Raw genomic sequence first — 15940 nt, forward strand, 5'->3', positions numbered from 1 at the left:
TAGGTCACAAAAAATCCTAACCACCTTCAGTTTCTTGTTGATAGATTCCAAGACTTTGCCAGCAAATACAAGTATTGCATTTTCTGTTGACAGACCTTCCTGAAATCCATATTGACTTTTTCTGAGGATATTTTGATGCCTGAGATGCTTAACTATCCTGGTATGCATTAGTTTCTCTAAAATCTTTGAAAAACTTGACAGTAGTGATATACGCCGATAGTTAGTTAGCAGCATCCGTCTTATCTCCCTTCTTATACAGCGATCTTACAACTGCATACTTAAGCCTCTCAGGAACTATTCCTTGCTTATGTGATGCATCAAAAATGTGTCAAAGGACTTTACTTATAGGGCTGCAGAAGTATTTTAATAATTTGTTAGGAATATTGTCAATCCCAGTAGAGTTTTTACTTTTCAAGAATTTAATAACTCTTTCAATTTCTTGAACAGTGACTAGTGACTGTTGTTACTTCCATGTGTTGTACTGAGCTAGGTACTTTGGCTTTCAAAAGATTGATGGCTTGGTTCACGGAGCCTTGTAAACGTATTTTTTCTGTGACTGTTAAAAATGTTTGTTTAATGTGTCTGCAACTATTTTTGGATTGCTAACAAGATGACCCTCACTTTTTATTGGATGTTTTCACTACAAACTGCATTTTTCCATGTTTCTTTCTTTACAAAATTCCAAATATTTTTTACTTTAATGCTTGAGTATTCAATTTCTGTCTTCAAACACATGTTCTTTGCTGCTTGTATGGTCTTATTCAGAACTTTATTGTAGAGTTGATAGTGCATACTCCTACTGGGATCATTTGATCTCATGGCTGCTGCATATAGTTCTCTTCTTGTTTTACAAGAAGTTTTGATGCCTTTAGTAATCCAAGGCTTGTTTCCAGATTTTTCTCTCACTGACATTTTTGGAAATGTTTCTTCAAAAAGACTTGTAACTTCATTGGTAAATATATTAAATTTTGAGTTAACATCAATTGCAGCATACACAGGAGAGCAGCCCACTAGCTGTAATTGATGATTAAAGCTTACAATGGTGTGGTCGTTCATAGGCCTAAAATTTTTACAAATGAAATTTTCTTTCCTTTTTACATTTATTTGGTTTAGAGTGAGCAATTGCCCTTCATGATAGCAGGTGTCCTATAAACGGCCAGTACAATAATGGTTGCACTGTTTGCTGTTAACTCAATGCCACACACCTCAAAATGCTGTTAATTACAGTATTTGCTTAAAGCCAGAGAGTTATACACCAACTATATCCTCACCCACAATTCCTTCTCCATTGAAGGCATTACCTACAAACAAATCTGGAATACAGCTATGGGCACCTGCTTTGCACCACACCAGCAATTCCTCCACTTCAGCAGCTGCCACCCATTCTGTAGAAAGAAGTTCCTTCTGTACAGCCTAGCCACCCATGGTTGTCACATCTTCAGTGACAAGCAGTCCTTCTCAAAATATGCCGAGGGTCTTACTGAAGTCTTCACTGACCATAATTATCATCCCAACCTTGTACAAAAACAAATCTCCAATGCCTTATCTTTCCAGTCTCCCACCACCTCTTAAAGTCCAACCATCTGGCCACAGAGGAGCATTCCCTTTGTAACTCAGTACCACCCAGGACTGGAGCAACCGAATTGCATTCTCTGCCAGGGTTTTGATTACGTCTCGTCTTGCCCTGAAATGAGAAATATCCTGCCCACTATCTTTCCCATCATTCCCACAGTGGTATTCCGCCGTCCACCAAACCTCAATATACTCGTCCATCCCTACACAACCCCTTACCTCATGTCTCATACCCCTGTAGTAGACCTAGGTGCAATACCTGTCCCATACATCTTCCCACCACCTCCTACTCCAGTCCAGTCACAAACATAACCTATCCCATCGAAGGCAGGGCTGCCTGTGAAACCCGTTATGTGGTTTACAAGCTAAGCTGCAAGCATTGTGCTGCATTCTATGTAGACATGGCAACCAGCAAGCTGTCTGTCCACATGAATGGCCACCGACAAACTGTGGCCAAAAAACAAGTGGACCACCCTGTTGCTGAACACGCTGCCAAACATGATATCCTTCATTTCAATGACTGCTTCACAGCCTTTGCCTTGTGGCTTTTCCCACCACCAACTAAACTGTGCAGGTGGGAACTTTCCCTGCAGTACATCCTATGTTCCTGTAACCCTTCTGGCCTCAACCTTCGTTAGTCACTATCCTCACCCATCCAGCCCCTTCCATGTTCCCATACCAGCGCTACACACCCTTCATTCCACCACCACACCCAGTCCTTTTACTTCCCTCCTTTTCCTCTACTTCCGCTGCCCCCCCCCCCCCCCCTCCCCATCTCTCCCCTGCTCTCCCGTCTAACCTGCAACTGTTCACTGTCTGCCACCCCCACCATACTACCCCTCCCTCTACCCACCCCAGCCTTCTCCTTACCCCAGCCGCCCCCCCCCCCCCCTCCCCGTCTCTCCCCTGCTCTCCGTCTAACCTGCAAGTGTTCACTGTCTGCCACCCCCAACCATACTACCCCTCCCTCTACCCACCCCAGCCTTCTCCTTACCCCAGCCGCCCCCCCCCCCTCCCCATCTCTCCCCTGCTCTCCGTCTAACCTGCAAGTGTTCACTGTCTGCCACCCCCAACCATACTACCCCTCCCTCTACCCACCCCAGCCTTCTCCTTACCCCATCCAGTCACCACTCCAATCATGCACTGGTGCTGGCACCTCGCAGTGTGGTTTCAATTGCCTGAGACTGCAGTTTTGTGTGTGTGTGTGTGTGTGTGTGTGTGTGTGTGTGTGTGTGTGTGTGTGTGTGTGTGTCTATTGTAGACGAAGGTCAATGGCTGAAAGCTTTAATTGTGAGAGTGCCTGTCTGCGACTCAGCATCTCTGCTACATGGTGAGTGACTCTTCGCTATATGGTGAGTGACAATTTTCCTTCTCACAATATTATATGATTACTTTTTTATGGTGATGAATAGTATGGGAGAAAATAATAAACAATTTAACCCATATGCATTACATTTACTCTATTTTATCCTGTTAAGCTTGGACAATGACATGATTTGAGATATATAACAATAAAGTATAGTAACTATAACAGTAAAAGTAATTATTAAAGCAGTGAAATAAGTTTTTTTCCCTTGCAACAAAAGAGTAGGTTGTGCTGAGTAGATAACATCACTCTTTGATATATGTCTTTATCAGTCAGTCACTGATGAAGACATATTTCATGAAAGATTTAAAGATGCAGTACTAAAACCTAGTTATAAAATTTAAGTTAAGGATATATTCTCTTCCTTCAATCTCTTTTCACTCCTTCCCAACTTTTTGATGATATTGTAGATATGTATCATCTGTATAGGATTGTCTACTAGGAAAGCTGCAGACAATGTCACAAATTATGTTAAAGTTATCTTAAACATGAATATTTTAATTTTTTCCGTAACTTTTCCAAGATATAAGATTTTTCTTGAGAAACTAAATGTCATAGCACCAGTAAGATGTGTCTTTTGCATGGATGGTCTCTCATTTTCATAATGGAAAGGAGAGTGATACATCACATGCCTATTTACTGCCCAATACATTCTTGTATATATTAAGTGATTGTAGTCCCCTTAGAGGACATTTTTATCTTACCACTTAAATTGTCTTGATGACAGGGTTTAAGATTTTAGAATTCCATTTCTTGAATACATGTAGAATTCTGAACTTGTTTTATCTCACTGACACACAAACTGCTGGTTTCAGGGGCACACTTCTGTTTTAACTTCGTAAATCCTATTTCCATTTCAGCAGTCCCTAATCCAGGAATTAGTAATTCCTATCTCAGATATATTTTTGTGAGTTGTCAATAATGTGGTTTGATGTTATTGTCTTTTATCACAATTTTCTCTGGAAAAATAGCGACTGATACATCTTCTTGATTTATTTTAATGATTGCTAGTGCCAATTTGTACTACCACACATTGTTTGTCAGTGATTGTTTTACCGTGCAAAATTGGTATGTAAAAGAAAATGCTTGCTGAAGAATGGAAAAGGATGTAGTGTCATTGACAGGAAAAGTTAGATAAATATGGAATCAAAGACTTTAAGATGAACTTATTTATTTGAAATGTTTTATTAACAAGGGTCAGCTAATAATTGTCAGTAAATGTTAAGGTCAAGTGTAACAACTCACTATGAATAAAAAACTCAAGACTTAACAAGGTTCTACTGAATATTTATGTACACATTTATATTTTTCTGCTGCTTATGCAAATGTATTCTTTACATTCAGTTACAAGTAAGTTTTCAGTAATTTTTTTTGGTTGTATATAATTTTCTTTGCTGCACAGCCTCATTATCTTTGGTTAATATTGTTAAATTTTGTCTATCTTCTATGACACCTTCAGTTCCTTGCACGTAGAAACACAGCTTTCTGCAGTTGAGGAACGATGATGTGTCTCATTTGGAATTCGCTGTGTAAACAGAAATAAGTGTCATTTTATAAGACTTATACTTTCAATGGCCTTTTAAAATATAAGGTAATAAGAATGCTGTTTTCAGCTGAGTGCATGAAGAAGATGGTGCTGCTCCCCACCATCTCATCCCCCCCCCCTCTATCTCTCTCCTACACACACACACACACACACACACACACACACAGACACACACACACACACACACACACACACACTCGCGCGCGCTTGCACTAGTACACAGCAATGAAGCATAACTCTGAATCTGACAGAGATTCTCATGAATCTCAGCCTCTGCGTTTCTATGTTGAGGTTACGACAAGACATTGAACATTATTGAAAGTGTTGTATTTGCTAGTTATACATCAAAGAAATGTAAGCACATGGGAAATGATTTTATTCATCAGAGTAGGCATCATTTATTGCTACATAATTCTATCATTGAGTTAGTGGCGCATTAACATCACTTTCATTAAAAAAAATTCATGAAGCGGAACACAGTACTCAGGATTTAGTGACTCATCTATATGCAAGTGTAAATAATTGCCATTTATTACAGATGAAAAGTTTCCTTCTAACAAGTATTACAGTATGTAACGACTGTGTAGGTGGAAAGGTACAACTTATTCTATAACATTTGTCTTTCTTTGCCTTTCTTTTGTACACAAAAGAGGGACATTTATATTCTCTTAGTGCAAAGCAACATAGACCTTCACATGAAATATGATGAATTATTCACTGAGCTACCCCAATAATCTTTCCCACTGTAAAAACTGCTCCACGCACCCACATAATACCAGTTACTTTAGCTTCATCATTGGTATATCCTACAAGAAAAAAGGTAGAGCAACATGTGAAACCACACATATTGTTTAACAACATACAGATGGTCACCACCTGGCATATCACATAGGCCACTGCCATACTAGCTTAGTGCTTGAATGTCATAGAAGAACAGTCAGTGCTGGGAATACCCACTGAGCATAATTTGCAGCACAACTCAGGGGAACTAAGAGCCTGCTAGACCAACAGGCACTCTATTCCTCCCACCTGATACTAGTTCCCCTGAACTCTGGAGATGGGAACTTATTCATGCCATCCCTCTAATCTCCTGAATTTAACCAACATTAACATACAACTCTCCCTTTCTTTTTATTATTATTGTATCTTACTGTTTAATTAAATAATTCACTCAGTTATTTTCTTTATTCCATTATTATCTATATTCCCCAACCCCCCCCCCTCCCCACCTAGGTCTCTTCTTCATTTATGCTCTGTCCCCTTGTTGTTGTTGTTGTGGTCTTCAGTCCTGAGACTGGTTTGATGCAGCTCTCCATGCTACTCTATCCTGTGCAAGCTTCTTCATCTCCCAGTAACTACTGAAACCTACATCCTTCTGAATCTGCTTAGTGTATTCATCTCTTGGTCTCCCTCTAAGATTTTTACCCTCCACGCTGCCCTCCAATACTAAATTGGTGATCCCTTGATGTCTCTGAACATGTCCTACCAACTGATCCCTTCTTCTAGTCAAGTTGTGCCACAATTTTCTCTTCTCCCCAATCCTATTCAATACCTCCTCATTAGTTATGTGATCTACCCATCTAATTTTCAGCATTCTTCTGTAGCACCACATTTCAAAAGCTTCTATTCTCTTCTTGTGCAAACTATTTATCGTCCATGTTTCACTTCCATACATGGCTACACTCCATACAAATACTTTCAGAAACGACTTCCTGACACTTAAATCTATACTCGAACTAATTTCTCTTCTTCAGAAACGCTTTCCTTGCCATTGCCAGTCTACATTTTATATCCTCTCTACTTCGACCATCATCAGTAAAGTTTGCTCCCCAAATAGCAAAACTCTTTTAGTACTTTAAGTGTGTCATTTCCTAATCTAATTTCCTCAGCATCACCCGACTTAATTCGACTACATTCCATGATACTTGTTTTGCTTTTGTTGATGTTCATCTTATATCCTCGTTTCAAGACACTATCCATTCCGTCCCCTTATCAGTTTTTAAAAAGCCTAGCCATTTCACTTTTCAGCTCTCTTCCTCTAGCCATTTTTATTTCTCACTAAACCTGGCACAGTGCTTATCAGTATACTAAGTTGGACCACCTACTCTCTCTAACACAGGAGTGTCCAGCCTTTTAGCTTACCTGGGCCACACTGGAAGAAGACAAGCATTTTTGGGCTGCACACAGCATACTTAATAAACTGAAAGCTGGCATTAGTTTTTGCTTTCTAGGTGTATTCATGGTTAGTTCTGGAATTTTGGCTTCTGAATGTGTTTCATGTTCTCTGCGCCATATACAAGGGAGAGTTATTAGGGGCATTGTTTTGGTTCTTCACAAGTTTCATTACTGACTCTTTGGTAACATGGAATGTTTGAGGATTGAACACAAACAAAGTACTCAAACAAAGTGAAGTAGACATTGCAGACTTCTGGATGACATAGTGGCTTCCCACAAAGTAAATGGCTAGTGCTGGGGTAGCAGTTTCAGTCAATGATAAACGGAGAGAAAAAATTCATGAATACAGTTCCATGAGTGGAAGAATGACACTCAGATTTAAAGTTCCAAAAGCTCATCTAGCAGTTACAGGTTTATGTGACCCAGAGCAGGGAAGGAAGGACAACGATCTTCAGAAAGACAATTTTGTCATCGCTGGTGATTTTAATATGACAGTTGGATACCTATCTATACCAGGAATTGTTAGATTATTTGGAGAAAGGACTATTTAGTAATAATGTACAGGAATTACGTATATTTGTGTATTTACCAAATTTTACAGAAAGAGACCTATTCACAACTTTACACGAGGTGCATGAGAATCAAGGTCTATGACTGATTACATACTAATAATGATAAAATGAAGAATCTTATGAAAGGCATACATGTTGATAGAGGAAGCAACATAGGTAATGATTTCCTTTTAGGCAGTAAGACATGGTTAGTATCAAAATGAGTAAAAAACAAACGAACTTCAAAACAAGCCACAACACGAGTTGTTGAAAGTATATCTCCTGTCAGAATGTAGTACTAGAAAATTTTATCAATACAGACTCTGACAAAATCTTGCTTCACTACCAACAATAAAGACATTGATTTAGAATGGAATAATGTTAACAATAAGACCTGCATCATCAAAGGAGACTCTGAAGCAGTTGGTGAAAGGAAGAAAGTGGATAGGTAAAGACAGTTCAAAATTATGCACACAGAAATTAAAGAGGACATTAACCAAAAAGAGATAGCTTACTTGAAGTTTTTGCAGACTAGACAGCAGGGGGTTTGGAAGCGTACAGAATATAAAGGAACTCCGTGAAACAAGAAGTGCTACACAAGGACACCAAGAGACATAGGACATGGTCAGAAGCATCAAAGAACAAGACGTACACAGTAGACAGCAAAGCTGATACAAATTCATGAATGCCCTAAGCAAAGAAGAAAAACACACTGCTCAATGGACAATGGGTAAATTATTACATATACAGATGGGTTACACAAACACCTGATTATTAAGCTTGACAAAGTATGAACAATGAAACAGTAGACACAGCTACCAGGAAGAAACTGCAAGAGGCTTCAAAAGATAACAGTAAAGTTACCAGAAGAGATGGAGTAGATGCCAAACTACTCAGAGTTTATCACCAGATAAAAGACTTTTACAGTAAATAAATGAGTGTTGGAGGAATTGCAAGGTTCCATATCCTTGGTTTACAGATGAAGTAATCTCTCCCTTCAAGAAAGAAAAAAGAAGCATCTGTAAAAGTTACTGTGGTATCAGTCATTTAAACACTGGCTACAAACTATATTAACAGATAGTCAATAATCATATGAAGGATATCACAAAATGTGTTATTTCTGAGGAACGAAATGGCTATAGATCAGATCATCTGTGCACTGAAAATGTGTATATAATTAAAAACATTATATAAAAACAGAGAGAATTTAGTCCAGGAACCCATATGGCCCTTATCAACCATGTGAGCCATGATAGCCTATGGAAGATTACGTCTGAATGCGGATATCCTTATCACCTAAGACAGGCAGTGAAAAGTCTTTTTAAAAATATGCACATTGTAATAAAGGTAGGACTCAATTAGAAGAAATAGTTGTTAACCAAGGTGTAGCCCAAAGATAAGGTGTAGCCCAAAGATGTGGATGATCACCTACTCTTTCTAATATCTATATGAACTTCATCATTTGTAAAAGAAAGTGTAGAATAAACAAAGGAATTGTGATAGCAAAGATGAGTGTGTGAATGTGCATCTGTCTGCAGATAGTATTGTTGTCATTCAAACGGATGAAGATGACCTCCAAAGATAAGTATACCAGTATATACAAAATATGCAAGGAGCACAATTTAAAAGTTTCTAGTAATAACACAAAAATAATGGCATTTTGAAGATATAATTCAATCAGACCAAAAATGTTTTAATAGTTAAGTTTAAGGACATATCTTGGAATCTCTTACTTAGGCTGTGACGTAAGTTTTGATTATGACTTTGATACTGAAAATAAAATATTTATGTGTGCATCTACATAACTATTCTGCAATTCATAATTGAGTGCCCAGCAGAGACTTCATCCAACCATCTTCAAGCTATTTCTCTAACATTCCACTCTTGAACAGCGCATGAAAAAAAAGGGAGGAAAAGACACTTAAATATTTCCATGGGAGCTCTGATTTCTTGTATTTTATTGTGACAAACATTTCTTCCTACGGAGATGCGCACCCAAAAAATATTTTTGCTTTCTAAGGAGAAAGATGGTGATTGAAATTCCAGTCTTCCAACAGTGAAAAAACAACTTCATTTTGATAATCGGCAGCTTAAACTTCATGTCATATCCATTGCACTCCCTCGCCTACTTCAAAATAATACAAAACAAGCTGCCTTTCTTTGAACTTCTTTGATGTCTTCTGTCAGTCTTATCTGATGTGGACCCTGCGCCACACTGCAGTACTTAGGACAGATAGGTGTAATGTAGGCAGTCTCTTTAGTAGACCTGTTGCACCTTCTAAGTGTTCTGCCAATAAATCATGGTCTTTTGTTAGCTTTCCCCACAACATTATCTATATGGTACTCCCAATGTAAGGTATACTTAGTTGTAATCCCTTTGTATTTAGTTGAATTCATAGCCTTCATATTTGCCTGGCTTATTGTGTAACCAAAATTTAGTGGATTCCTTTTAGTACTCTTGTGGGTAATTTCACACTCATCATTATTTATTCAATTGCCACTTTTTGCATCATACTGATATCCAGTCGGAATCATTTTACAATTATTTTTGGTTCTCTGATGACTTAACCAAGATTATATAGCATCAACTGCAAACAATCTATAGGGGAGAGAGTGTCACTGAAATAATACAGTATTTGGGACGCACATAATTAAAACAAAGGTGTTTTTCACTGCAGTGGAATCTTCTCATGAAGTTTCAATCAGCAACTTCCTCCTCTGAATGCAAAAATATTTTGTTGAAACCAGCTTACATAGGGAAAAATGGCCATCATAATAAAATAAAGAAAATTAGATCTCGCACAGAAAAATATAAGTGTTTGTTTTTTCTGCGCACTATACGCGATTGGAATAATGGAGAATTACTGTGAAGGTGGTTAGATGAACCCTCTGCCAGGCACTTGAATGTGAATTGCAGAGTATCCTCATAAATGTAGATCTGAGAGTACTGCTCCTGAATTCTTTATATAAATCATAAACAGCAGACAGCCTGCAACACTCCCTTGGGGAATGCCAGATATTACATCTGCTTTACTCAATGACTCAGATACTGTGAACTGACCTTTCTGACAGGAAATCATAAATCTAGTCACACACCTAAGGTGATACTCCACGGACACACAATTTGATTATAAGTTGCTTGTGAGGAATGGAATCAAAAACCTTCTAGAAATATAGAAATGTGGAATTAGTCTGAGATCCATGTCAACAGCAGCCATTACTTTGTGTGAATAAAGAGCTAATTGTGTTTTATAAGCATGGTATATTATGAAACTGTTTTGGCTATTCGTCAATAAATAGTTTTCTTTGAGATAATGCATAAGGTTTGAATATAGTATGTATTCCACAATTGTGCTGCAAATCGATGTTAGTGATATAAGTTTGTAATTCAGCAGATTACTCCTATTTTCTTTCTTGAGTACTGGTGTGACCTGTCCAAGTTTCCATTCTTTAGGATTGGGTTTTCCATGAGCAAACAGTTATATACAGGGTGTATCAAAAAGAATCATGTGATTTGGCACATTTGTATTTCTGAAACTCATAAACGTATACAATGAATTTTGATTTTTGATCAACAGAGAACTCAATTTTTATTTTTTTATTTTGTTTTTGTTTTTTGTTCATATCTTTTCATAGGTGTTCAACACGTCCCCCTTGAGATGCATAACATTTGTCAATGTTGTATTGAGACTGTTCCCACACTACAGCAAGCATATCTTGTGTTACAGCTTTCACAGCAGCAGTTACGCGATACCTCAGTTCATTCATTGTTGTTGGTAATGGAGGCATATCAGGGGCATGATAAGCTGTTGAGCGACACGGCGAATGGATTTCTGTGGACTCGTGAAACTATGATGGATGGATTCGACGTCTGTGCCAGACATTCGGGGTGGCCTGGCGATTTGCCTTTACAAAAACAACCTGTTTCTCAGAATTGCTCATGCCATTGTCTAATGCTCTGTGCTGTAGGAGGATCCATACCACACCTAGTACAAAAGTCATGCTGAACAGTTATTACTAACTCACACTGTGTAAAACATAGAACACAAAATGCTTTCTGTTGTCCCAAAACCATTTTTAGTAGAACTGAAGTGGACGCACACTGCTGCTACCTAGCGGGAACCATGTAAAATTCAAGAGTTAGATCTTTCCAACAGTATGCTGTTCATGCACATATCTCAAATAATGTAATAATTATGATTTTTTAAAATCAGATGATTCTATTGGGTACACCCTGTATGTTGTTGTTGTTGTGGTCTTCAGTCCTGAGACTGGCTTGATGCATCTCTCCATGCCTCTCTATCCTGTGCAAGCTTCTTCATCTCCCAGTACCTACTGCAACCGACATCCTTCTGAATCTGCTTGATGTATTCATCTCTTGGTCTCCCTCTACGATTTTTACCCTCCACGCTGCCCTCCAATACTAAATTGGTGATCCCTTGATGCCTCAGAACATGTCCTACCAATCGATCCCTTCTTCTAGTCAAGTTGTGCCACAAACTTCTCTTCTCCCTAATCCTATTTAATACCTCCTCATTAGTTATGTGATCTACCCATCTAATCTTCAGCATTCTTCTGTAGCACCACATTTCGATATCTTCTATACTCTTCTTGTCTAAACTATTTATTGTGCATGTTTCACTTCTGTACATGACTACACTCCGTACAAATACGTTCAGAAACGACTTCCTGACACTTAAATCTATACTCGATGTTAACAAATTTCTCTTCTTCAGAAACGCTGTCCTTGCCATTGCCAGTCTACATTTTATATCCTCTCTACTTCAACCATCATCAGTTATTTTGCTCCCCAAATAGCAAAACTCCTTTACTACTTTAAGTGTCTCATTTCCTAATCTAATACCCTCCACATCTCCCGACTTAATTCGACTACATTCCATTATCCTCGTTCCGCTTTTGTTGATGTTCATCTTATATCCTCCTTTCAAGACGCTATCCATTCCGTTCAACTGCTCTTCCAAGTCCTTTGCTGTCTCTGACAAAATTACGATGTCATCAGTGAACCTCAAGGTTTTTATTTCTTCCCCATGGATTTTAATACCTACTCCGAATATTTCTTTTGGATCCTTCACTGCTTGCTCAATATACAGATTGAATAACGTCGGGGAGAGGCTACAACCCTGTCTCTTTCCCTTCCCAACCACTGCTTCACTTTCATGCCCCTCAACTCTTATAACTGCCATTTGGTTTCTGTACAACTTGTAAATAGCCTTTCGCTCCCTGTATTTTACCCCTGCCACCTTCAGAATCTGTAAGAGAGTATTCCAGTCAACATTGTCAAAAGCTTGCAGCCATGACTTATTAAACTGATAGTTCAGTAATTTTCACATCTGTCAACACCTGCTTTCTTTGGGATTGGAATTATTATATTCTTCTTGAAGTCTGAGGGTATTTCACCTGTCTCATACATCTTGCTCACCAGATGGTAGAGTTTTGTCAGGACTGGCTCTCCCAAGGCTGTCAGTAGTTCTAATGGAATGTTATCTACTCCCGGGGCCTTGTTACAACTCAGGTCTTTCAGTGTTCTGTCAAACTCTTCACGCAGTATCATATCTCCCATTTCATCTTCATCTACATCCTCTTCCATTTCCATAATATTTTCCTCAAGTACATCGCCCTTGTAGAGACCCTCTATATACTCCTTTCACCTTTCTGTTTTCCCTTCTTTGCTTAGAACTGGGTTTCCATCTGAGCTCTTGATATTCATGCAAGTGGTTCTCTTTTCTCCAAAGGTCTCTTTAATTTTCCTGTAGGCAGTATCTATCTTACCCCTAGTGAGATAAGCCTCTACATCCTTACATTTGTCTTCTAGCCATCCCTGCTTAGCCATTTTGCACTTCCTGTCGATCTCATTTTTGAGACGTTTGTATTCCTTTTTGCCTGCTTCATTTACTGCATTTTTATATTTTCTCCTTTCATCAAATAAATTCAGTATTTCTTCTGTTACCCAATTATTTCTACTATGCCTCGTCTTTTTACCTACTTGATCCTCTGTTGCCTTCACTACTTCATCCCTCAAAGCTACCCATTTTTCTTCTAATGTATTGCCTTCCCCTATTCCCATTGATTGTTCCCTTATGCTCTTCCTGAAACTCTGTACAATCTCTGGTTTAGTCAGTTTATCCAGGTCCCATCTGCTTAAATTCCCACCTTTTCGCAGTTTCTCCAGTTTTAATCTACAGTTCATAACCAACAGATTGTGGTCAGAGTAAACATCTGCCCCTGGAAATGTCTTACAATTTAAAACCTGGTTCCTATATCTCTTGTCTTACCATTATATAATCTATCTGAAACCTGTCAGTATCTCCAGGCTTCTTCCATGTATACAACCTTCTTTTATGATTCTTGAACCAATTGTTAGCTATGATTAAGTTGTGCTCTGTGCAAAATTCTACCAGGTGGCTTCTTCTTTCATTTCTTACCCCCAATCCATATTCACCTACTATGTTTCCTTCTCTCCCTTTTCCTACTACTGAATTCCAGTCACCCATGACTATTAAGTTTTCATCTCCCTTCACTATCTGAATAATTTCTTTTATTTCATCATACATTTCTTTAATTTCTTTGTCATCTGCAGAGCTAGTTGGCATATAAACTTGTACTACTGTAGTAGGCGTGGGCTTCGTGTCTATCAATAATGCGTTCACTATGCTGTTTGTAGCAGCTTACCCGCATTCATATTTTTTTATTCATTATTAAAGCTACTCCTGCATTATCCCTTTTTGACTTTGTATTTATAACCCGGTATTCGCCTGACCAAAAGTCTTGTTCCTCCTGCCACCGAACTTCACTAATTCCCACTATATCTAACTTTAACCTATCCATTTCCCTTTTTAAATTTTCTAACCAACCTGCCCGATTAAGGGATCTGACATTCCACGCTCCGATCCGTAGAACGCCAGTTTTCTTTCTCCTGATAACGACGTCCTCTTGAATAGTCCCCACCCGGAGATCCGAATGGGGGACTATTTTACCTCTGGAATATTTTACCCAAGACGACGCCATCGTCATTAACCATACAGTAAAGCTGCATGCCCTCGGGAAAAATTACGGCTGTAGTTTCCCCTTGCTTTCAACTGTTCGCAGTACCAGCACAGCAAGGCCGTTTTGGTTAGTGTTACAAGTCCAGATCAGTCAATCATCCAGAGTGTTGCCCCTGCAACTACTGAAAAGGCTGTTGCCCCTCTTCAGGAACCACACATTTGTCTGGCCTCCAACAGATGCCCCTCCGTTGTGGTTGCACCTACGGTATGGCTATCTGTATCGCTGAGGCATGCAAGCCTCCCCCCCAACGGCAAGGTCCATGGTTCATCGGGGGGACACCCTGTATATTTGTGAAGTATTGAGCTACTGTATCAACATACTTAAAAAGGAACTTGACTGGTATACAAACTGGACAAGAGGCCTTGCTTTTACAAAGTGATTTTAAACACAAATTCTAAGCTGTCTGTAGTGTCATCATCAGAAAATTGGATCTTAAAGTACAAAAAGAAGTTCTTTAGGTGATGGTAGCTCCTTTCTTATTCTAAGAAAGAGAAAACTGGATTACCATAAAAAATAAGAAAAGAAAATTGAAACAGCACAGATGATGTCCCTGAGGAGGACAAAGCACTGCACAAGGAAAGACATGATTAGAATTGAAGATGTCAAAAGGATTAATCTTCAACATGAATGAAAAAATTCCATGACAGTATTAAGTCACAGAATTCTCCAGAAGATACTGAACTACTAGCTACCTGGGAAAAGAGATATTGGCAGGCCTCAGAAAAGGTGGGAATGATTTTTTTAAAACAGGCAACAACCTTATTATTCAAGAGGAGAGGATGATGATGCCTACTAACTCAGAGATTAGCTTCTTAGGTTTCTTTCCTTCCCTTAGCCAGTACTAAGTATTTCAGTCCGAACAGTATATACTCATTTGCAGGGCCTGGGAGTCTTCAAAAAATGTGTAAAATATGAGATACTCCCAGCATATTGAATTTTCAAGCTCCTTACAGGAATGCAACTGGATAATGTTCTTGACTACTGCTTACATTTTGATTGCTGAACATCCTGTCATTTTCAAGGTGCAAATGAAATGAGAGATTTCTGTGCATGATGTAGAAGCCAATGGTTACACCCCCCCCCCCCCCTCCCCCCTCCCCCCATATGAATATGCAAAGACTGAGACACTTGTAAGAAATGGATACACCAACATTTCATTCCAGGTGATTGACATGGAGGATTGTAAGACTCTTTTTGTATCATGGATATCCCCTTATATATGTCACTTACTGTGTCAGTTACCTCCTCTGCAAGAATCAGCTTTGCTTTTTTTCGACGATATGTATCATTTGCTGCCCTTCTATCACAGCAAGCTCATGCATGTGGTTACTGCTCATGTTGAATTTTACCAATGTGATTTACAGCTGCAGCATTCATATCAAGACTGGGAAACAGAGCTATGCAGCCTAATTCATAAGTGTTGGTTCATCATAGCTAAGCCTCAGAAGTCTTATGTGAACACCATACACCATAGTCAGTGAGACAAACATTCATTTGGACCTAGTTAAGAAGTTGTGTCAGTGTCCTATTGTTGACAGCATGCAGACCTGGTGCATGAAGCCTATCACATTGTCAGAATAGGACAAAGCCAAAGTACAGACAACATGGACAAAAACATGTCTGAGAGGTAGGAACAATAAACATCACTTTCTTCATGCTGCGCTT

At 38.9% G+C, this 15940-nt stretch overlaps 1 protein-coding gene across 1 annotated transcript in view; it reads right to left on the reverse strand.

Annotated features, from left to right (window-relative positions):
- Positions 1-4334: 4334 nt before the first annotated feature.
- The window catches only part of LOC126482223 (atrial natriuretic peptide receptor 1), a 1286869-nt gene continuing 1275263 nt past the window's right edge, over positions 4335-15940 (reverse strand). The window contains exon 24 of the mRNA XM_050106202.1: positions 4335-4463. Coding sequence (XP_049962159.1) covers positions 4383-4463 — 81 coding nt within the window. The 3' untranslated portion in view covers positions 4335-4382. The remainder of the gene's footprint in view (positions 4464-15940) is intronic.

Source organism: Schistocerca serialis, chromosome 5 (genome assembly GCF_023864345.2).
Source record: "Schistocerca serialis cubense isolate TAMUIC-IGC-003099 chromosome 5, iqSchSeri2.2, whole genome shotgun sequence".
Lineage (NCBI taxonomy): Eukaryota > Metazoa > Arthropoda > Insecta > Orthoptera > Acrididae > Schistocerca > Schistocerca serialis.